Raw genomic sequence first — 22688 nt, forward strand, 5'->3', positions numbered from 1 at the left:
GTTCTGCCATATGTAGAGGAACCTCTCCCAGATCTATAAGGGCCCAGCTCCCTATCTAATAAATCTAATATTAGGGCCAAGATCCTGCCCGCCCAACAAATTCTCCCCTCCATGCTACAGGAGAACATCATTGGCCAGCTCCACCAAGCCCAATTGTTAAAGGGGACAACTGCACTGAGTTGATGGTGAGGCATCACTATAATTGCCAAGCAACTTCCCCCTAGAATGTAACCCCTCACCACCTGGAGCCCACTTCTGGTTTGAGTCACTGCTCTGATTACACTTCTGGAGGGGTAGATCATTCTAGTACATCTCTACATAATTCCCTCACGGTCATTTTGTAGAAAAATCGGTGGTAGAGTTCATTAGCATATGCTACCTCCCCACCAGCCAAAAGCAACCTGACGCAAGAAAGGAGAGCCCTGGGTGAGTGAGGCCTGCTTGGGCTAGGTAGAGATCCAGCCAACCCAAGCAGGCCTTGCTCACTTGGGGCTCTCCTTGGCTGTGCCCCCATCCCATCAAAAGGCCAGCAAGGCACGTATCACCCAAAATCACAAGTAGAGAAAGGGTGATGCGGGCTTCTCCAGGGGTTAATGAGGGCTGCTGGGGGTGCGGTTAATGAGGGCTGCTGGGGGTGCGGTAAAGCTCCTGGTGGCTGGCTGGGTGCCCACTCTCCTAATCCAGGGATTGTTATGCAGCTGCACCTACTATTCAATGGACAGGATAGGTGGGGAGGAGGAAGGGGGGCTGTCACAAAGGGTCAGGAGCTGCGCTCCTGCTGAATTCAAGGCCTGCCCTTACATGTGATGCAACAGAAACCACATCTATACACACGGCTCAGCTGCAGGGAGACAGAGAAGCATGAAAGCTTCATTCCTTTGCAATGGGGCAGCCCAGCTATTTCCCAGTGGCACACTGCAGTGTCTCAGACCACAGTGAGGAGTCATTAGCACAGGTCAAGCTAAACTGAAGTCCTGTTTCCAGCACTGGTCAGGCAGATGCCTCTATAACCTCATGAGTCCCAACTGTTACTCCCTATTAGGGGACAATGGGAGAAACATACATTTGCCCAACAGGTGGAGGCACTGTTCCCATCTAGGGTCTACATACACCCCTACCCCAGCACCTTCCATTTCAGACTCACCAAAGGAAATACTGCACTGGGAACTGGAGAAGAATGGAAGTAGTACAAGTTGTACTTTAAAACTTATTTCTTTGCGGCCCCCTATATTCACAAAGCAAGATATAAATCTAATAAAATTTATGAAGGCTTTTTTGGAGCTATCATGGCCGGGATCAGGTTCGATCAACTAGACCAGGTGTGGCTAAGCTATGGTTAGGCAGCCACATGTGGCTCTTTCACACATTGTATGGCTCTCAAAGCCCCCAACACTCAATCAGCTGGCTTGGAGAAGGCATTTCTCTCTTTAAATCATTTCACCAAGGTAGCTTGGATAATGCGTTTATAGTCACTTCCACCTCTCTCCCATCTATTTGCCTCTCAAACATCTTATGCTTAGTCTATGTGGCTCATGTTAAGCAAGCTTATCCACCTCTGAACTAGACATGGACGTAAGCCTTTTACTGCTTACTTCCTTTAGGTTTTTGGGGGTCCTAATAAATTTTTTAAAAAATTTCACAGACTGTCTTCAGATTCAGACTCCCCAAGCTGTCATTAGTTTTCAGGCTTGTGGGCAGGCCCCTGGCCACAACGCTGGTCTTAAGGGTGTGGTTCTTTCCTTTAACCTCCTGGGAATGAGCTGGGTAGTCATTCATCAGTAAAAGCTGCACATGGGAATGTCTGGTGCATGACAATGTTGAGCTGTGAAGCAGTGAAACGCAAAGGGGTGGATAGGGGGGAAAAGGCAAGCATGATTTTATTTCATTATCCTAAACTGATCACACACATCAAAAGAACAGACACCACACAGTAATGGTAAAAAGATACAAGTTTATAACATCTTATAAAAACTACAGTTTAAAAGTGATCCTGACCCTTGGGTATGTCCCTGCCCCCAATTCCCTCCCCCATAGCAAAATAAGTGAATTAAAGGATAGGGAAGAAAGGAATAACAACAAAAATAAGCCATTGGACATTGATCTTAGGCTGAAACAATACCGTCAGATTTCATGGTTTCTCTCATCAATCAGAAGTGCTGGGATTTCTTCCCCTTTGTTATCAAGGGAAAGACTTGAGTGTTGCCAAGTAAGTATGAACCACACCCACCTCTTTGTATTCCCAAGTCCATTCTTAAAATCAGGGACAATACCTCCAGGGTGCAATTCACTGGGGAATCTCGTGCATTCATCATGCAAGAGAACTTGGAATTCCAACATGTTCCCAGACTTGTGCATGGACAGATGAGACCTACACCCATTTCCCAGGAAAAGTGGATATGGAACACCTCAGATTGTACAGAATTCTACCCCAAATGTATATTAATGCTTAACAGCAATGAAGAAGACACAGGTTCCACACATGAACTTCACTGTGCCCTCAAGAAACACTGGGCAAAAGGGTACATGCCCACCTTGTGTAACACTGACCTTTCTCTAACATCCAGGAAGGAAAGATACAAGCTATGTGTAGATGCAAGTGTCAGTTTGACATAGGCCATCTTTCTAAGAGCTATCTTCCCTTCTCACAAGGAAGGGAATACTCCTTCCTCAAACGATGCCTGGGAAAAAGGATTTGCAAAACTCAAGTTTCCAAGTCAATATTAACTGGGTGGCTTTGCACTCCCATTAGCTCTTTGCTATGGTTGCACAAAGTTAACCCCTACTGGCATTTCAGACTACAGCCTGACCATCACCTCGTGGAGCCCCTCTGAACCAAGATGCATTCTGAAGTGGGTCTTGTCCAGAAACAAGGAGAGAAAGTCAGGTCTCACCTTCACTAGCAAATTCCAGGGCAATCACCCTTGAAGAGAAGCCCTCTTTCCCTGAAAATGGTGACTAGTTTCTAATTCATATGAAATACTGATCAAAGAAGCAGTCAATTTATTGGAAGTCTTAGGTAGGGGGTCGGGGTTTTTTTGTGTGTCATTATTTTCAAAAACAGGATATGCTGAGATACTCCTCTACTAACAAACAAATCCACTCCCCAGTTGTAGAAAACTAGAACATCAGGGAAATGTTTAAACGACATCCTTTTCCCCTCCACTTGCAACTGTAAGTGCTACAGTCTAAGAATAGCCTTAACCACATGATTCTGCTTTTATTGCCTCACAAGAGCCATGGGAAACTCTGGTCTACAGCCCCCCGAAAACACAAGACAGCGTTTTTTTTAGAATCCCCCCCCCCCCCGCAAAAAAAAAGCAATTTGGTCCTAAAGCACTGGCGAGGTCTGTAAGCCTCAACCAAGTATCCTTACAGGGTTCTTAAGACAGCAGATGTGTTTCAAAGCAGAGACAGCCCCACTTTGCACACACTCCGCCTTCTGGTTTGGTTCCGCTGAACTCTGGTGTGCTGTGGTACAGAGACGAGCCACAAGACTGGCTGTTACAGCTGTACAAGGAAGACGGCTGCCACAACGCAGAATCAACACACTCTCCACCCACCTTCATGTACAGTATCTAGGTTTCCCTCCCTCACACATGCTAGCCAGGTTCTGAGAAAAACCTCCGAAGCAAAGATCACATGTCAGCTTTTGATGCACGGTTGACTTCCATATCATTGACCCTAGAAGCGGTGTGTGCATGGTTACAGAGTAATGCCTGCACTCTGCTGCCAGTCACCCTGAACAAAAGCAGATTTTTCCCTCTTCCAGGCTTGGTCGCTGAAAAACCAGGATACCAAAACAGTAGGCGTTCGAGTGCTGATTCTACAGTAATGCACTGTCAACTGGCCTCCAAAATACTACAAATATTGCAAGCAAGCCTCAAAACCCTGGATCTCAAAAATTAACAAGTGCTTGAGAGAGGTCTGGACACCTCATTACTCTGGTAAAGGTAGTCCCTCTAAGGATCCAGGTTTCCAGCCTGCTGAATACACTTCATACCTCGTGTTTCAATGATTTCAAGACTGACACCAGCATAACTACAGAAATGTTTGATAAACAACCCCCATTCCTCCAATTTAAAATGTTGCCACATATAACTGAGCCAAAGAACGCATTTCCTCTCTTCTCTTTCTAAAAAACAATTCCGTATTTCCTTTTGGAGAAAGCAGTTGTCAGAAATTAAGAGAATTTGAGGGAGCAAATTTTGGTAAAAATGTGGGCTCCTGTTTCACTTCAGCTAAATAAATAAGAGATGTGCGTGTTTTTTGTGAAACACTGGCTTCCCCAACAAATATCTCAGAATCTCTTTTCTGTACTCTGCAGCATTCACACAAAAGGGATTTCAAAAAAATTTCCTTCGGCATCTGCTTGGCCGGATTACAGTGGAAATGGCCAACAGGGCTTGGAAACAACTTTAACACTCATCTCATACCAGTACAGTAAGACCTGCACTTCATAAGGAGCGCAGAACTGGCGGTGGAAGTTCGGTGATGATGCACTCTATATTTTTCTAATGGCTCCTTTGGTAACACCAGTAACCACTGTGCCAGAACAATGTTGACTCTCAGCAAGATCACAGAACACTGCAACAGACAACCCAACGCTCCAGTATTGCTGTATCGCTCCAGCCAGTGTTCAGAATAACTACAGAGTCGAAGATGCAAAGTTACCTGGGGAGACAGCGCTTAGGAAAAAGACCAAGCATGTGACACTGGGCACGATCTCTGCAAGCTACCAAGCGATTTTTTTTTCAGTACAGCCACTTGAATATAGCACCGGCAGGCAGTACATTGGATTGCCTTAGAGGATCCCTGCTTTATCTAAAGTACCCCATCTCTATTTACAAAATTCCCAAGTCACTTGGACTTGTCTTTAAGCCTCTTCCCCTCTGCAATGTTTCTTCATCTGGTGGAAGGTAGGGAGAGAAGATGTGAGGCCTCCGCTTACGTAGGTGTGCAGATGGGTGTTGGGACCCCCTTTGGAGGCCTGAAGAAGCCTGTGAAAATTCAGGTTAAGGGGGAGAAGGGGGGAGCTCTGCCTACAGGACAAATGATGACACTAGGATTCCAGGTGCAGGTAACCCATTTCACAAGAGTCCTAAACACCTCTTTGTCCTCGCAAACCCCACAGACACCTGAATCAAAAGCAGGTATCACACAAGACCTTGGTTTCTTGATGCAAAGCACAGATCGCAGCACTACCTGGAATGGCTTTTGCGAGGGGAGGGAGGGGAGAGTGGGCTTTTGGCAAAATTCTTTCCATCGAAGCCTGAAAACAGTAGGGCAGCCAAGAGCATCAAGGGAGTTTCTCTGCCTTCCCAAGATGATGGTTTTCAGGGTCAAGGCAGCTGAAATTGATTTAATGGCACCAAAAGGCACGCCAGGGCCCCAAGTCTCAACTTCTGGTTCATTTACACAGGAGGCCTATATCCTCACCACCACCACCACAGAACCCAAAGAGAACTCTGATTTCTCCGATACCACACAGTTTTAAATCCCGCTCGCCGAAATATGAATAACTAAAGACTGTGTCAACCAGCTTGGAATCAAGGGTCTCAGAAGACCCCCAAGTTCTGCAGAAAGAGGCATTTCAATGGAGCGGACCCTGAACTCATGGGTATGTACAAGGGAGTGGGAAAGGAGCCCCTTTCCTGTAAAAGGACTGCAGCTCCTCCCCACAACTGGGAGTAACCAGATCTCTCTCTCCAGCCAGCTGGATATAGCAAGCACCTCACCGATTGTGCCAGCGGTACCGCCTAAAAGGTAACTTTTACAACCACTGGCAGCATATGCCATCCTCTCTCCAGCCCTTGTGTTCCTGAAACCTGAGAGATAAGAAAAACTTAAAATCACAAACCCAGATACCATAGGAAAGTTTAAAAAAACAAAAAAAAGAGCTCGGTTGACCTTACGTCGAAGATTTCATGGGTCAGACTCCAGTGAATTCGGGATTCAAAAAATCTTCAGACACTGTCTCTTAAATCCATCGCTTGTGTGTCACATTCTTCCATCAAACTGTTTGGTGCTGGGCTTGCCTTCTTTTTTTTTAAATATATATTTCCCTCCCTCTTTGCAAGCCCAGCAGTTCAGCAAGCAGGAGGACAGGTTAGTCAAGAGCTCTTAAAGCGCCATCATTCCGGGCCGGCAGGAGAGGCCTAGCAGTTCTCTCAGAACCTTTCCGCGAGGCAAATGGTGACAACTTTCCCCCACAAAATAGAGAGACACCCACCCCTCCCACAAGAAAACCCCCCAAACACCAAAGTTTATCCACAACCGCAAGGGGCAGTTCATCTTCAACTTATTTACAGTGTCCAAACCTTGCCTGAAAAGTCTGTGCCCCGCCTCAGCTGTTCCCCTTTTTACGGGGGTACACGCCCAGTAGGCAAACGCAAGCACAAAATAATCCCCCCTCCCCCCCCAAAAAAAACCAACAAAAAGACCACAGAGTATTCCATTGGCTTTCCAGCTTCTTCTAGATTCATCTCTCCGGTCCCACCCCTAAAGCAGCATCTGTGAGTCAGACGATTTGCTCGGGCAACCTTGGCACATTCGTTTGTGTCTCAGCAGCCGATCTGTCCTGGAGAAGCTCTGAAAGGGAGGGAGAGGAAGTACTCAGAAATTAAAGCTGGTAGAGGCTAGAGTGGCCACATGGTACTCTGAAAGAGAAAGGGTCCCACGCAGGCTGACATTGTCATATTTAAGCGTGGTCTGTTTTATTTAACAATGGCTGAGAACAGACGGGCATTCTGGGGTGGCTGGAAGGTGGCTGAAATTGGGATGGCTCAAAAAGAGCCGCCCTGGAGCTTCCACACGACCCCCGGCCAGGTGGCCCCATCCCGTCCCTGAGGCAGCCGAGTGCCGCCACCCGGGGAGGCACCTCAGAAGTCCCTCCTCTTTTTTTTTAATGGGCTGAGCACCGAAGCACTCTGACTGGCCAGTAAAGAAAATAAAGCTGGAACCAGCTCAGGGCAGCTTGGCGCTTCCACACAGCCAAGTCGCCTCGTGTGCGCCCTTTCCCTTTTCAAACAGCGCGGAGGCCAAAAATTTGTGACCGCTTCTGAAGTGGTAGCTTTTCGGGTTGGGTGGATCGGCCTAGAGGACGGGGTGAGTGCGGGATGGGGACGGGAGGCAGATGTTATCATCTGCAGGTATTTTTGGGCTGACTTCAGAGGTGTCTCTGAGTTGGCCCAAAGTGCCGGTCTGTAATCAGCCAATGGCTAGGCACAGGGCTTCTTTTGTAGAACTTCTTTGCCTTTTCTTTACTTTTGTAGAACTCCTAATATGGCCACACACCCCTAATGTAGCCAATCCTCCAATAGCTTACAGGGCTCTTAGTACAGGGCCTTCTGTAAGCTCCAAGAGTATCGGCTACATCAGGAGGTGTGGCTTAATATGCAAAGGAGTTCTTGCTACAAAACAAAAGTCCTGGTTAGGTATTACTAGAAGTCCTCAGTCAGGGAACTGACCTGTGAGCCCAAACCAATGTGTGAGTGTCATCCCTCACCTTGGTTCCTTGCTGTTATCCCCTCATGTTTGTTAGGTTATGACAATGCAGAAAAGGAAGCAGCCATAACTAGCCTAGCAACACTATGCCCCATCCACCCTTTCCTGCCACAGCCCCCTGGGTCCCTAGGAGTTGTTTTGCGCAGTCTTACCTTCCTGTTTCCTCCCTCCTCTCTTCAGCTCTATCTCCCCACCTATTGGCTCTCAGCCCACTGCCTATTTTGCCTCACTTCCATCAGATACCATCCTCCTGCCACACCACCCAACCCTTCCAAATCTGAAGATCAACAACTTTCCTTCAGAAACCAAACCTCTTTGTTCAGCCCCTTACTTGTTCCACTTCACCATCTCCATTCCCCCTTTCCTCAAACCTCATCCTCACCTACCTCTGCCTTCAAGTTCTTCTCTCTCCCCACTGCCCACAGAATCATAAGGTCATCTAGTCCAACCCCCTGCACAATGCAGGAAATTCACAAATACCTCCCCCCTAAGTTCACAGGATCAGCATTGCTGTCAGATGGCAATCTAGCCTCCATTTAAAAAACTCCAAGGAAGGAGAGCCCACCACCTCCTGAGGAAGCCTATTCCACTGAGGAACTACTCTGTCAGGAAGTTCTTCCTAATGCTGAACCAGAAACTCTTCTGTTCCTACCTTCTGTGGCAACAGAAAACAATTCTGAACCATCCTCTATATGACAGCCCTTCAAGTATTTGAAGATAGTGATCATATCACCTCTCAGCCGCCTCCTCTCCAGGCTAAACACACCCAGCTCCTTCAGCCTTTCTTCATAGGACGGTCTCCAGACCTCTCACCATCTTCATCACCCTCCTCTGGACCTGTTCCAGCTTGTATATATCTTTCTTAAAATGTGGTGGTGCACAAAACTGAACACCATGTTGCACCCCACCCTCTTCCCAGTCCATAGACTACTCCATGTGAAGTTTCAGCCAAATGGCCAATTTCCTCAAAGCAGCTTCACTGCAAGCTATTTAGCTACATGAGCAACTGAACACTCAATGCTGTAATCCCAGCTCAACCAATCACTGTCTTTGACTGAAAACGTCAAGACAGTGTGCGATTGCAATAAAAAAGGCCAATGCCATGCTGGGAATTATTAGGAAGGGAGTTGAAAACAAATCAGCCAGTATCATAATGTCCCTGTATAAATCGATGGTGTGGTCTCATTTGGAATACTGAGTACAATTCTGGTCACCGCACCTCAGAAAAGATATTATAGCATTGGAAAAAGTGCAGAAAAGGGCAACTAGAATGATTAAAGAGTTAGAACACTTTCCCTATGAAGAAAGGTTAAAATGCTTGGGGCTCTTTAGCTTGGAGAAACGTCAACTGTGGGGTTACACGATAGAGGTTTACAAGATTATGCATGGGATAGAGAAGGTAAAGAAGTACTTTTCTCCCTTTCTCACAATACAAGAACTCTTGGACATTCAATGAAATTGCTGAGCAGTCAGGTTAGAACTGATAAAAGGAAGTACTTCTTCACCCAAAAGGTGATTGACGTGGAATTCACTACTAAAGGAGGTGGCAGCAGCTACAAGCATAGACAGTTTCAAGAGGGGATTGGGTAAGCATATAGAGCAGAGGTCCATCAGTGGCTATTAGCCATAGCTTATTGTTTGAACCCTCTGTCTGGGCAGAGGGTTCTCTGTATTCTTGTGCATTGGGGGGAGGGGCAGTGGAAGGGCTTCTAGCGGCACTGGTGGAGCTCTTGATGGCACTTGGGGGGTTTTGGCCACTGTGTGACACAGAATATTGGACTGGATGGGCTATTGGCCTGATCCAACATGGCTTCTCTTATGTTCTTATGCTTCATCACCCCAAAGGCACAATGCCTATCTCCAAAAGATGTCAAGGACTGGCTGTAAGTCACAACACACAACCATGTTTTGATGCGAGTTTGCCAGCTACGGTTTGTGTTAGGTTAAGCATTAAATCTGTACCAGAAAACCCACTCTGCCTCTGCATTTAAAAGGCAACAAGAAGGTCCTATACATGTGCTCTAGATCAGTGGTCCCTAACCTTTCTGACACCAGGGACCGGTTTTGTCAGAGATGATTTTTCCAAGGACCGGGGCAGGCTCCCACCCTTCCGCCACCCCCACTCCACAGCGATCCAACGGAGCACACCCCCCATTGCCCACCCTCATCAGAGCCTTGCCCGCTCCCTCCCGTTCCGCCTCCCTGCGCAATCAGAGCGCCCCACTGGGTATGATGCAGCATGCATCTTATCCTTCTTCAAAGAACGTGCTGGAGGATGCTTCTCTCCCCTCCTTTCTGGAACCGGAAGGGAGAGGGAGCCAAGGATAAGATGCATGCCTCATCACAGCTGGTGGGGCCGAGGCACGCTCTGATCATGCTGGGGGCGGGGGGGAGGCAGAGCGGAAGGGAAGGAGCAGCAGCAGCAGCAGGCAAGACAGGCAAACTAGGTGCTTGCCTAGGGCACCTTAAGGCCCAGTTGCCAACAGTCTGCGGACTGGGGGTTGGGACTCCTGCTCTAGATAAAGCAATATAATCCATGGCATCTACCACATTGTCCTACCTTAACTAGGGCAAATGAAACAAATCATGGTGAAGCCTAACAGTGTTTGTGTCTTCCTTAGAATAAAAAGGATGGCAGAGCTTCAGGATATGAATTTCCACAAAAAGGGGTTAGGCGACTCTAGTTGACTTAAAAGTTTCTCACAGTTAAACAAACAAAACTATGTTTTTCTCCTTATGTATGAACTTTACTTCCAAGGTCCAATTTCCAAAAAGTTGGGTCTTGTGTAAGGACAGGGGAAAAGGGACACTGACGAGGGAACAAACAGGTATAAACAGGGATGTGAGAATGAATTAGTTGAAATGGCACAGAACAGCATGAGATTGTAGGTAGGTTGGGTGACACGGGCATTAAATTGATAGGTTTGTATAACATATTTTGTGAAACTGATTCGATGACAGGTAGTTTATTATGAAAAAATTAAATATGGAATTGCTATGAAGTAGGGATTGCAAAATAGTTTATGGATTATTTATGTAAAATTCTTTGTACATACGCCCCCTACTGTTATGCTTGATATTGTGTGTGTGTATGGGTAGGGTTATAGTCATCATTGATGCTATTAGATCAATTATGTTAGTAATAGTTATGCTATATTTATGCCTAACATTTTGTACTTTGATTATACATTTAAGAATAATAATTTTTTAAGAAAATGGGAATGATAGCCATGTGGTAGAGATAAGCTTCCAAATTTCATGCAGATGTGAAGCAGGCTGGAAAGTAAATAAATATACTTTCCTTTGCCCATTTTAGGCAGAATACAAATTGAAATAAACAGAAATACACAAATGTTGCTAGATTTGCGTAACAGGCTATAAATTTCACATTTCAGGGGTGCTGAAAAGTACAACAAAAGCCCTACTCCCTACTATAAAGTCCTGTTCAGTCCTCCTCTAACTTCTGAGAAAACACTGTCCATGTGTTTTTTTTCTGAACATGGAAGGTCAAGAAACTTGCTCTGAAAAAGTAAACCCTCAGGATTCTGCACTAGAGCCAGTTTGGTGTAGTGGTTAAGTGTGCGGACTCTTATCTGGGAGAACCGGTTTTGATTCCCCACTCCTCCACTTGCACCTGCTAAGATGGCCTTGGGTCAGCCATAGCTTTCATAGAAGCTGTCCTTGAAAGGGCAGCTGCTGTAAAAGCACTCTCAGCCCCACCTACCTCACAGGGTGTTTGTTGCGGGGGGGGGGGGGGGGGGGAAGGTAGAGGAGATTGTGACCGCTCTCTGAGATTCAGAGTATAGGGCGGGATATAAATCCAAAATCATCATCATCACTTTCTAGATCCCTACTTTTGTGCTGGCTTCTGCACTAGAATTCTGCACTAGATCCCTACTTTTGTGCTGGCTTATAAATTCCATGTATGTGCAGAATACACACAAAAGCTTAAGCAACTGTAAGCCCCAGGAATAAGTATGTTATTTAAAAAAAACCTTGTCTATTTCATACACAATTATGAGTTGCTTTCTGCTACTGAGATGGGATCATTGAGGTATCTTCCTAGGGGTCTCTGTTGCTGAAAAGATTTGCCAGCCGCAGCACAATGTCCTCTGCACCTGTTCCTTGGTGATTTCCAGCCAAGACACACTAAGAGAGGTCACAGATGCAACCGCTTCCTTCCATCATGAACCCATGAGGCCTCCAGGGCAGATGAGGATGCTGACCTATCCCCAAAATACAGGTGAAATGAGGAGGCAAGAAACATTACCTGCAGGCAGCGTTCGCACTGGTACGGCTTCTCCCCACTATGCACACGTTTGTGGCGCTCCAGATGGTATTTCTGAATGAAGCGCATGTCGCAAACATCACACTCAAATGGCTTCTCACCTGGAAAATGTGTGAGAAAAGAGATTTCATTGGTGTTAACAAAGGAGCTTCAACTGCTTATTCCCAACAACCCTAAGCTCCTGCGCTGTCTCCCTTTCCCAAAACAGCAAGATGCAACATAACCAGAAATGTCTCCTACAAAAGCCCTGGGGATGCAAAGGGGAGCCTTCTGTGCCATCCTCATTTGTGTCAGCAGCCTTGAGAAGAAGATGGCCCTGGCAGAGCACTGCCTTCTCACAAACGACAAGCCTACCTGAAACTGCAGCACGTGTGCTTTCAACTTCCTTCTCCCCATAGGATGGTGTTCTACCTTTTCCCAGAAATGGGATCCACCAGAACCCACACTAGACCGGAGGGCATGCTCTACAGCAATCTTCTTCAGGGAAGATGCTGCTGCTCAGTGCAAAAGGATACAGCTCTCAAGAGATAGGTTCCCATCTCTTTTTTTGCCTGCTTGCAGTTATAGAGTTGTGCTTGACCGCTGCTCCATTATGTGGGCATGAATTCTGACGTGGAGCAAAGAGCTTAAGGGCATACAAAGCACATGTTAGGGTCCACGCCACTGGTATTCATTTGCACAGCCCCCTTGTGCAATATCTTCTCCAGATCCAAGCAGTAAGCTTTTTCGTAGCTCTTTTTCACTCCTCCCCACCCCTTTTCTCCCAGCCTGGCACATTAGAGGGTGAGTAGGAACCAAAAGTCCATTCCCTTCCAATCTCTTGCAGAGAGGGAGGGCAACCCATCTACCCCAGTGGAATCCAAACCACTTATACCACAAGCAAAACCAGGCACATTTGGAAGGGAGGGACAAGGAAGAAAAGGACAGTGTCTACAAATCACAACTGCTCAAGATGAATCGCTCAAGTGAGCCAAGCTGTAGGCTGCAAGAGAGGGCAATCATGCCCTTTGAGAGAGGCTGTAGCTCAGAAACAAAGCATCTACTTGGCATGCAGAAGGTCCCAAGTTTAATCCCCGGCATCTCCAGTTAAAAGGACCAGGCAGTATGTAATGTGAAAGACCTCTGACTGAGACACTGGAGCAATTCCCTCTTCCCTCCCAAGGCAGTTCGATATCCTGTTCCTGATGGTCTCTATCCTATCCCACTTGGGGGGGAAAAATATAACTTTCTTGGCTAAAATTATTCACGGAGCAAGTTTTATTACAAGGACCTGCTGCCTGAAAAACAGTTTGGAACCCAATAGCTCAGCGTTGGTGATGAAGTAGCTCTCCCACTTCCCCTATGAGGTCCCCGGCCACAGCCAAATGTACAGGACTTTGGTCCCTGGCCACACCAGCCCACTCACCTGTATGAATGAGGATGTGTCTCTTGAGATGGTAGCTGCTCCGGAAGGCACCGTAGCAGTGCTCACAAATAAAATTCTTGGGGATCCGGAGCTGGAAGGATCCGTTCTGTTCGATCACCACCACCTGCAATTGCAGCACTCACGGTTATCTTTGCAGTTAGCACATAAACATGCCTGGTCTAGGCCTGTGGTCCAAGAACTATGCATCAGGCCCACTGAGCTATGCTACCTAGCCCTGCCCAACTCCAACTGCTGCTTCTAAAGCCTGCTGCTGCTGCTGGCACTCTAGTCTCAGTGCCACATTTTCTGTGCATGCTTGCTTCACCCTCAGATGCTGGGGGGGAGGGGAAATCTAGACTGCAGAGACGCCTTCCTTCAGTTCAAATTGTACCCAGCCTCAGGCGTCATTTTGTAGAAGAGGTGGCAGAGCTCATTTGCATATGCCACTCACCCCTGACACCACTGGAAGGTGTACTAAATTATATCAGCTCAGCATCTACCCTTAAAATGCTTCTTGAATTATAACTGTCATAGTAAAGCCTTATTCCCATCATACTTTCTAAATTACTTTCGCCTATGCGGCCACAGTGGCATGATGAAGATTTCCATCTGCCTGCTTTAGATGTTTTGGTTCTTTCCCCATTTTTTTGTGGGGAAAAATATTAGAAAGTTTGTCAAAGTTTAAAGAGTTCAGCAAATTTCACAGGTTTGAACAATGGAGCCCAGAAGCAAGTGATTTTTTGGGGGGAGGGGTAAGAAAGAGCAAAATAAAATTTAGAGGTTCCAGAGCTCTGTTACTGTGAGCTCCTGCCCAAAATGAGGCCCACCCAGTCTCAATTTCCATCCTCAACCTTCCCAATGCAAGCTTTGGCCAAGGCCCCTGCAAAGAGGTTCGAAAGCACCACACCTTCACAATGCCTCTTTTACGGCTATGGTGATCATTGAATAGCCATAACACAGATTGCTCTCACTGAGCCCAATGTACGGGAAGCTGTGAGCAGACTGAGTGGAGAAGCAATTGGGAAAACAGCTTGGGGCCCTTCTGGTATCATGTGAGAATGAATGGAGACCCAGTGGAATTGACATGCAAAATGCATAAAAGAGAACAGGAGTAACAGCTGGGATCCAGCTCAGTCTCTTGCAAGAGACTTGCTTTTGAAGCACCAAGATGCATCCTATGCTGAAAATGCCTTCTTTTAAACATTCCAGTTTCAAAATTTCCCAAGGGAGAAAACGCCACTCAAGAGCAGCAAATCTAAAGAGGCCTCCCTTGTGCGTTAGGATTTGACTTTTATTGATATGGAAGATTGATCCCCCTGGATGCTTAAGTTTGTTTCTAAAAGACACTGCTCTGTTTATACCCTATACTGTTCACAGTCCTGAACTTGGTCTCTACTGAAGAGAGCGTGATGGACTTTTTTTTGCCTGTCCCAGAAAAACCACTAAATGCAATCTATTTTGCTTATGTGTTGTTCAAGATCAGGGGTGGCCAAACTTGCTTAATGTAAGAGCTACATAGAATAGACGTCAGATGTTTGACAGCCACAAGACATGAACGTCAGATGTAGGTAGGGAGGTAGGAAGGAAGGAGGAAAGGAAGGAAAATAAATGAGGAGGGAGAAGAGAGGTAGAAAGAAGACAACTTTAAATGCATTCTCCAAGCTCCCAGCTGGCTTCGCTTGAAGAAGTAATTTAAAGAGAGAAATGCTTCTCCAAGCCAGCTGATGGGGTGGTGGGGGCTTTGAGAGCCACACAATGTGTGCAAAAGAGCCACATGTGGCATGCAAGCTGCAGTTTGGCCACCCCTGCTCAAGGCTGTCCCCACTGAGTCTGGGCTCTGGTTTCAAAAGACTCCAGGAAAGCAATTTCACAGCTATTCATTTCTTCTAGGTTTTGCATTTTTTTAAAAAAAAAATCTTCTCTTTCTGCAAGAAGCCTAAAGAGGCACCTACCTACCTAGCTATCCATCCATCTACCTAGCTATCCATCCATCTACTGACCTATCACAAGAAGTGTGCAAGGCAGCTAACAAGAGGCATAGGGTGCCCTCCCACCATTTTACTCTCACAACGGCCAATCAAGGTAGGACAGACAGAGTCTGTCTGGCCCAAGGTCACTCAGTGTTCTTCAGGCCTGAAAAGGAATTTGAAACCAGGTCTCTCCGATCAAAATTCCAGCACTTGACCCATCTACAGTTTTCTTTGAAAGTATGTCAGGTTTTGCTCAATGGGAACTGGGGTCAGGATTAAAAACTGGTTCCCTTATGTTGCTTTGCAGCAAAACAGCTGCACTTGAGTCCAGTTGTAGCAGTTTAAGAGACCAGAAGATTTTCAGGGCATGAGCTTTTGAGAGTCAGTCCTCCGTTGGATACAACCAAAGCTTTGACTCCCAATACATCCTTACATCCTTCTAAGCCCACTGAAGTCAAAAGAGTGAAAAGCTGTTTAGGGTTGTGCTTTGAGCTTCCTGGAGTACCCTCGCTTGGTTTCAATCCAAAGATATATTTTCTGGGTGCTTTGCAATCAGGACATGTTGGACATGAGCATCAGTGCTCAGATACACCGATTCACGATGCTGCCATCCCCAGAAGTCAGAAGGCAACTGTTCTGATCCCTCCTTGATTACACAACAGACCTGGGAGGATCACAAGGTCTACGCAGGTGAGAAATCCTGTAAGGCAGATGCTGTGCAACACACACACACCTCAGCAAGGCAGCACGCCTGTCTTTGAGTACTGCCTCCTGCACTTCTAAGTTACTGCTAATGTGTGGAATGGCAGTTCCTATGTTTCCTGTTCTTCAGCAGCCCACACCTCAAGTGGAAGGAGGCCTGTATTTGGAAAAGGCATTTTACAGCAACCAACCAGTGGAAGGGAGGGGGTCTCAATTACTGCTTTCCCGTGAAGAAAAATGCCCATTTATCAGAGCAACATCTGGTACCCTTCTAGTCCCACAAGGTATACCATACAACAGCTACATTGGGGTCAGGAAGATGGTTCTGGCTAGGCCGTACTATGTAAGATTACCTGCCTTTTTAAGGGACTTTTTAGGTTGGGACCCTTCTGTTGTTTCTTCTTCCTTCCGGCTGCGAGATTTCTCACTCTCTTTGCGGTGACCCTTTGTTGACAGAAAACAGGATAGCAGATCAGGCAAATGCCAGCAATGTCACCCCCGAGGCCTACACGCCATGTTCCCTGCCTGGACTCTTTCTCCTTTGTCACCCCACTGGCACAAGTAGAAGCGGGCACCTAGGAGCAGATAAGCTGTAAATAGGCTGCCCCATACCAACATATCTGGTGCACCCCCTCTCTCTCCGTTCTCCACCTGCTTGGAGCTTTGCTTCGGCATCATCTTCTTGCTGGCAACAGTTGGCACGAGGCAAACCCCAGAAAGACCCTCGCAGGCCAGGAGACTTGCCTAAGGAGAGACAAATACAAAGTGAGGAGGGGGAAGCCGAACGTGGTTCGAGGTAGCAAGCTGGCACGACAACGGACCTGTCCTTTTTAAGCTGTTGGTTGCCATGCGTTTTGCAACACCTTCTCCAACAAGGGTTACACAAAGAATTGTAGGAGCGAGGGGGGATTGAAAACCCCCCTTCAGACAACCAGAAATCTGCCTCCTTCAGGATCCTGTAAGCTTCTGACAGCCAAGTTCCCAATCTCCCTGTAGCATTCCTCACCCCCCTCCACCCTTTAACTGACTCTCACTTGCTGTCAGCATTCTGAAGCGTGCCCATTCAGCATCAGGCTGTTTTGTGTAGTTCTTTCTCCCCCTTTCTTTTAGCTGAACTCGCAAAGCCATTTTCCTGCCCAAGTGTGAATGTTGCCTTCTCTGCAGACCACCTGGGGCTTTGCAACTTTTATTGCTGGCATCAGCCACTCACTTTACTATCTGATACGCAGATGATGGAATTACCAGCACCTAGTGGAGAGTAAGCTTCAAGTTAGGCCAAGTGGAATGTAGTTCATTTATCAATATTCTCAACAAAGAAAACATGAACCCACTTTATACTCATGCTTCTTTTCCTTCCTGGCACTCAACAGACCACGATGAACTTTGTTTAAATGTTTTTAGACTGCTTTTCTCCCCCTTGCCTGCCCCCTGGCAAAAGGGGACCCAGAGAGATCTCAATTAATACGACCATGCAAGCAAGTCTACGATCATTCCTAGTCAGTCCGCAGATCTGTGCCTTAAAAAAAAAAGAGAACGGAGACAGATTTGTAGAACTTCACTCCTGGAGGCATGTCTCATGTACCGTTCACACATGCAGCAGGAGAATGAGGGAGCAACACACCTGAGTTGATAAAATGGGCTACATCGTTCTGGAGTGGAAGCCCAGCTGTTTACTGACGTTTGTTTCAGGACTGAACATTCATTTGCATTTGAAAAAAAGAACTACAAGCAAGCACCCATCAAAGCAGGAAGAAAAGCTGTATCCTCCTTCTCAGCCTGCTGTGCTAATTTTGTTTTTATGGGGCATTTTTAATGTAAGGTTGCAGTCTTCCAAGTAGAATGTTCCATTCCACCCCCTCACTCCCCTGCAGACATGAAGGAGGTCTTACTAGCCCCTGGTGACCTTGCAGGTTGCTGTTTGCAAGCCTGCAATAGCACTGGTGCGTATCTTGTGGATTGCAAAGGTGTATACACCAACAGATCTGGAAGGTTACCTCCATACATCACTTAACAGATGGGTACTTCAAGTGTTTTATGCCTAAGTCTTAAGAATGGCTCTGTGTGTGTGCGCACATGTGAGAAAGAAACTAAGCTTCCATGTAATTAATAGGAAAGAACTAAAGATAGTCAGCTCAGGTTACAGCATTGGATTTCCTCCTGCACCTCTTATTCACTTTTAAAAACTTGTGCAAGAGAAAGGCAAGGAAAGAGCAGAGGCTAACACCTTCGGGGTACCACAGATGTGATGTCTGCACTTGGCAAGTCCCCAGAGGCCCTTACCCAGACCTCATCACAGTTTGATCTTTCTGACATCAAACATACAGCCTTTAGAGGCCACCATCTGGTCACTTCTGAGCATGGATTTTCCAAAGGCACCTAAGGAATGCAATACTGGAGGAGATCCTCAAAGGAAAACAAAGAGAGCATGAAGAGATGCAAGGAAGGCTGTGGAACGACTGGCCCCTCCATGGCAGAAGCTGAAGGATATATATCCCAAAGGGCTTTGGCTGTCAGGACCAACGTGGGCATCTCTGCAGAAGGACAGGGAATCCATAGCTTGGGTGGCAGACACAGGGCTTCGTTGCATGGAAGCAGCTAGGATCAAAGTTTGGGCCAAACAAGGAGTAAAAACAGATGCAATGAAGGCACTGCGGCATTTAATGACCTAAAATTATTCAAACAGAAGTTAGAGCATCGCCACTTGACAAGGTGGAAAAGAGCGTAAGGAAATGATCATTTCGTTTTGCCTACCACCCTGAAAAACCCACTGCGGGAACTGTTTAGAGTTTCCCTGCTGCCTTTTTGGTGCTTTGCTCGTCCTAAGGATCTGGGGACAGTCTTTGAAGTCATAATGCTAATGGAAGACAAATAAAACAAACAGGGAACATTTGGGCCTAGGAGATACCCACAGAGGTAAACAAAGTCAACCCCGGAACAGAGTTATGCACATCTCTCTACTACGTCCTTACACTCGCAAAGCCTTGCTCCTAAAAAAATATACTTGATAATGAGGAGCCAATTTCTTTCATGTGCACAAATTAAAATACATTTTGATCTGACCTGCTTGTAAACTCTTTATTTCTATTCTGGGTAGCTTTACTACTTTCTGAGACACTTTGGGTCTTTGTCATTGGCTGGCAGAGGGTGGTGGGGAGAGCAGGGCACAGGGATTTCAACTAATTAAGCCAAATGGAGCCCAGCCCAGACAGTTTTCTTGACCCCTGACAGATTCTGAATGCTGCATCACAATACAGGGAGACCAGGTGCAAAGCCCTCTATTGCTCTTGCAACTGACCAGGGTAGGGATGGCTACCTGGAGACCTGCCGGCAGCATCTGGCTGGCTGACATGGTGACTTTGTCCACATTCTATAACCACTTACTGAACCGTGCCAGTCTCCTACTAAAGCTGGGGAACAGGAAGGACTAAGGGAGAGAAAGAAAGTCTTAGTATCCTCCTGTGAGGAGCATCTGCAAAAGTGGAAGTGCCTTTCACCTTCCACTGCCCTCTACACTGTTAAGAAAACTGCTAATCTTAACACAGAGACAAGGACAGCAAAGTGGTGCCACCTGCCCTTTCTGCAGCTGGCTGAAGGAGGACCGCAGGCCGCTGCTGCTGGCCGCCCAGAGCTAAGCTGCTCATGTTGCACAGAACAGGTCATCGCTGTGGGCCTTTCATAGCCACCTCCTGTAATGAAGAATTCCTGTTGGACAGGATGGGAGAACCAGGGCCTGTTACCTGAGCCATCGCGTTAGTCTGACAGTCCTCAACACGTAGATTACGCCAAGTCCTTACGCTTTTTCTCTCTCGCCCACGAAAGAATTTTACGACTACAAAGATTTTTTTTCAGTAAATCGTTTCTGCGCCGGTTCCGTCCAATACCTTCCACTTTGTTGACATCTTTCTGGAGTCGGAGAGCCCAGAACGGCACGCAGCGAGTTCCCCCAGCACCTTTACGGCTGGGGAAAGCTACAGACTGCGCTGCTGCTGCGGACGGGTCACACCAAACCTAACTCCGCAGGCCGGAGGGCCCACCCTGGAGAAAAGGATGCAGGTCCTTCTTGAACAGCTGCTGCAATTGGCGCCGTGTTTCCTCCTCTAGTTCGAGCCTGCAGATTAAGAAAGGTTTATTGACCCACCTGTCTGGAAAGGGACAGAGAAAAATGCATGTTGATCAGGATGTCAAAGAACCATCAAAGCCAGGATAAAAATACAATGACAGTATCAAGCATGCATTTTAGCTAGTCATTTTTGAATCTTATCACAATTATAGTGTAACTGAGAAAACACAATAAACACGGTCTTAGGAGTTTTAACCCTACAAAGCACAACTCCCATCTGCAATCAAATAATTATCTACAGAAGCAAATACTTGATGCAAGACTATATTAAAAAAACCAGTGTAACCATGTAAGCAGCTATGTTACAATGACCAAATACCTAACCTTAGCTACTCCACACCCAGGAATATCAGCAACACAGAGGACGATAAATTTGCATAGCATAAAAGACCTGAATGTCACGTACAGAATTTCTCTAGGCCTCACAAAATAAAGGCAGCTTTCCTCTCCTATCTCATACATTTTAATCCTGCCCTTCCTCCAAGGAGTTCAGGGCATCGTGCGCAGTTCTCCGCCCCTCCAGTTTATCCTCACAAGAACCCTGGGAGGTAGGTGAGGCTGAGAGAGTGCATGGCCCAAGGTCTCCCAGTGCACTTCCAGGGCAGAATTAAAATTCAAACCTCTCAGATCCCATTCTATGCTCTAATCATGACACCCATTCTGACTCACATTGCTAGAAAAGCAAACTCGAGGCCTTGCTATTTCCGTGCAATTGCTTAAATGCAGCCATTTGAGAGGAATATACCTAGTGCCAATGTGATAGGACAGCCACAAGGGCCAATGGGGGAACCTTGTTAGCCTACTGCACCAATAAACGAATAGGAATTTGACAAAATTCCCCCATGATGGAAAATCAACATCAAAACTAGCTAAAGTTTATAATTTATGACAATTTTTTACTGCACAATCATCACTGTGCTGTCATATAGAATCGGCAAATCAAGGTTGTCTCCCCAACCCCTCCCCCAGCAGTTTACAATTTAACCTGCAAGGGTCTCAAGATGTTAATATAAAGAAATGCTATTCAGAGTACTTAAGCTTTTATGCATTTGGAAATGAAGACTGATGGGATTTGGAAAGAGTTCCTTGAAACAAGTGAGCTTGCAGTAGAGATATGAAGAAAAGGGGCTGTTTCAAGTAGATGTCACTTCAGGGACTCTTTCAGTGGACATTTCCCCCCCATATACAAGCCCTTATATATTTGGTCCTTTTAAATATCTTCATATAGCTTTCATGAAAACAAAAAGCCAGCTTTTCCCTGAGACACACCACTGGCATTTCAAGGTCAGCCTTTTCTATTTGGACCGCCTGCTGCTCTCTAAGGTCCCAGGTGCAAGTCTTTCGTGGCTTTCAGTTGAGGATGCCAGGGAAAGAACCCCACACTTTCTGCATGCAACAGTGATGCTCCATCACAGCACCAGCCCTCCTCACCTGAGGTCCAACACAAAAAGAACCTTCTGCTTGGCAACTCCATGCTGTGCAAAGCTGCCCTAAATCTGACAGCCTGCACCTTCTACAAAAAGAACAAACAAAACCCAAGAAAGGGGTCACATCTTTTTGTACATGGGCATCATCCATTCTCTTCCCTGTGGAGAATCTATATATGGAGATTATATAGATTGCATTTTCTATATATAATCACAGCGCCAATCTGCCAGGGAACTAATTTTGACAAAACGCTACTTCACAGAACAGGATTTTTTGGTGACTGTTGTTGTTTTGCTGAACTGTAACCCAAGGAAACTAGACAGAACTCGTGCATCTTCAACTGAGGTTTGAATCCCCATTCTGCCATGGAAGTTCACTAGGTGACCTTGGGCCTGCCACTCTCTGACTGGACCTGACATACCTCACAGGGTGGTTGTTGTGAGGCCAAAACGGGCGAAAGGAGAGCACTGTTGCAAGCTATTCTGCGTTCCCACAGAGCAGGAAAAACAGTATGTAAAAAAAACCGTCAGACAAGGATTGGCCTGATACGGGAGTTTAGGAGAGAAATGGCTGAAAAAGAAGCCGCCGCATAAGCGCCGAGACTTCCGCGGGAAGGTGGCTGCGTAACTTCAAAAAAACCCAAAAAGCCAAAACAAAACACCGCTGCAAAAAAGAACTGCAAGCGGCGTGCACCGGGGCGGCAAAAGCAGCAGAACTGGCCGTGCCAGAAGGACTGCGGGGAGGCGGCGAGCGCGCAACAAGCCCCGGCCCACCGACTCGAGGCAAGGAAGGAAGGAAGGTCGCGCACGACCAGCTACCGTCCCGCAAAGGCGACGCGATGCCCGCGCGAGAACAGGTGCCGCCAGGGCCAGAGCCAGAGCCAAGGAATGCCGGTCGCGCGCGATCCGCTCGCGCCAAGCACGCGCTGCTGCTGCTGTTGCTGCTGCTCCTAGCGAGAGAGTCACCCGAGTACCCCCACGCGAGCTCGTGCGTGTGTGTGCGCGCGCGCGCGAGCCCGGGTGTGCCGGGCCAAAGGCAGGCGTCCAGGTGCCGTGCACGCGCGCGCGAAAGAGACAGCGCGGCTCTTCTCCCTCCCCCTCCGCCGCCCATCGACTCCGGTACCTGACTCCGCTTTGCTGTCGCTCCACGCTCCCCTTCCCCTGTAGGGGGGAGGGAAGGACAAGTTCGCGCACGGCCACCCCTGCCGTCGAATACTCCCGACCGCTGCAGCCACCGTCGCCGCCGCCACTGCTCCGGAAGCGGAAACATAAC

The 22688-nt window shown here is 47.1% G+C and overlaps 1 protein-coding gene across 2 annotated transcripts; it reads right to left on the reverse strand.

Moving 5' to 3' along the window:
- Positions 1-1931: 1931 nt before the first annotated feature.
- ZNF740 (zinc finger protein 740) lies at positions 1932-22688 on the reverse strand. Of its 2 annotated transcripts, none has more exons than XM_060251992.1 (7): positions 22539-22688; positions 19606-19976; positions 16520-16612; positions 16226-16312; positions 13197-13320; positions 11774-11892; positions 1932-6588 (listed from the first exon to the last, which is right to left on the reverse strand). In XM_060251992.1, exons 2-7 carry the CDS (start codon positions 19612-19614, stop codon positions 6499-6501), a joined length of 522 nt encoding a protein of 173 aa, XP_060107975.1. In that variant the 5' UTR covers positions 19615-19976; positions 22539-22688; the 3' UTR covers positions 1932-6498. The 2 variants fall into 2 exon arrangements, with proteins under 2 accessions (XP_060107975.1, XP_060107974.1); XM_060251991.1 differs by having other exon boundaries at positions 5863-6588; positions 16481-16612; positions 19606-20010; positions 22539-22667.

This window comes from Heteronotia binoei, chromosome 13, assembly GCF_032191835.1.
Source record: "Heteronotia binoei isolate CCM8104 ecotype False Entrance Well chromosome 13, APGP_CSIRO_Hbin_v1, whole genome shotgun sequence".
In the NCBI taxonomy this organism is placed as follows: domain Eukaryota; kingdom Metazoa; phylum Chordata; class Lepidosauria; order Squamata; family Gekkonidae; genus Heteronotia; species Heteronotia binoei.

Bases quoted from the DNA above. Each gene is read 5' to 3' on its own strand.
- ZNF740 (XM_060251991.1), bottom strand. The intron at 13,321-16,225 runs GCAGGTAATCTT...CTGCAATTGCAG, and splicing joins CTAAAAAGTCCCTTAAAAAG to GTGGTGGTGATCGAACAGAA. The intron at 11,893-13,196 runs GTGAGTGGGCTG...CACATTTTCCAG, and splicing joins ACACATCCTCATTCATACAG to GTGAGAAGCCATTTGAGTGT.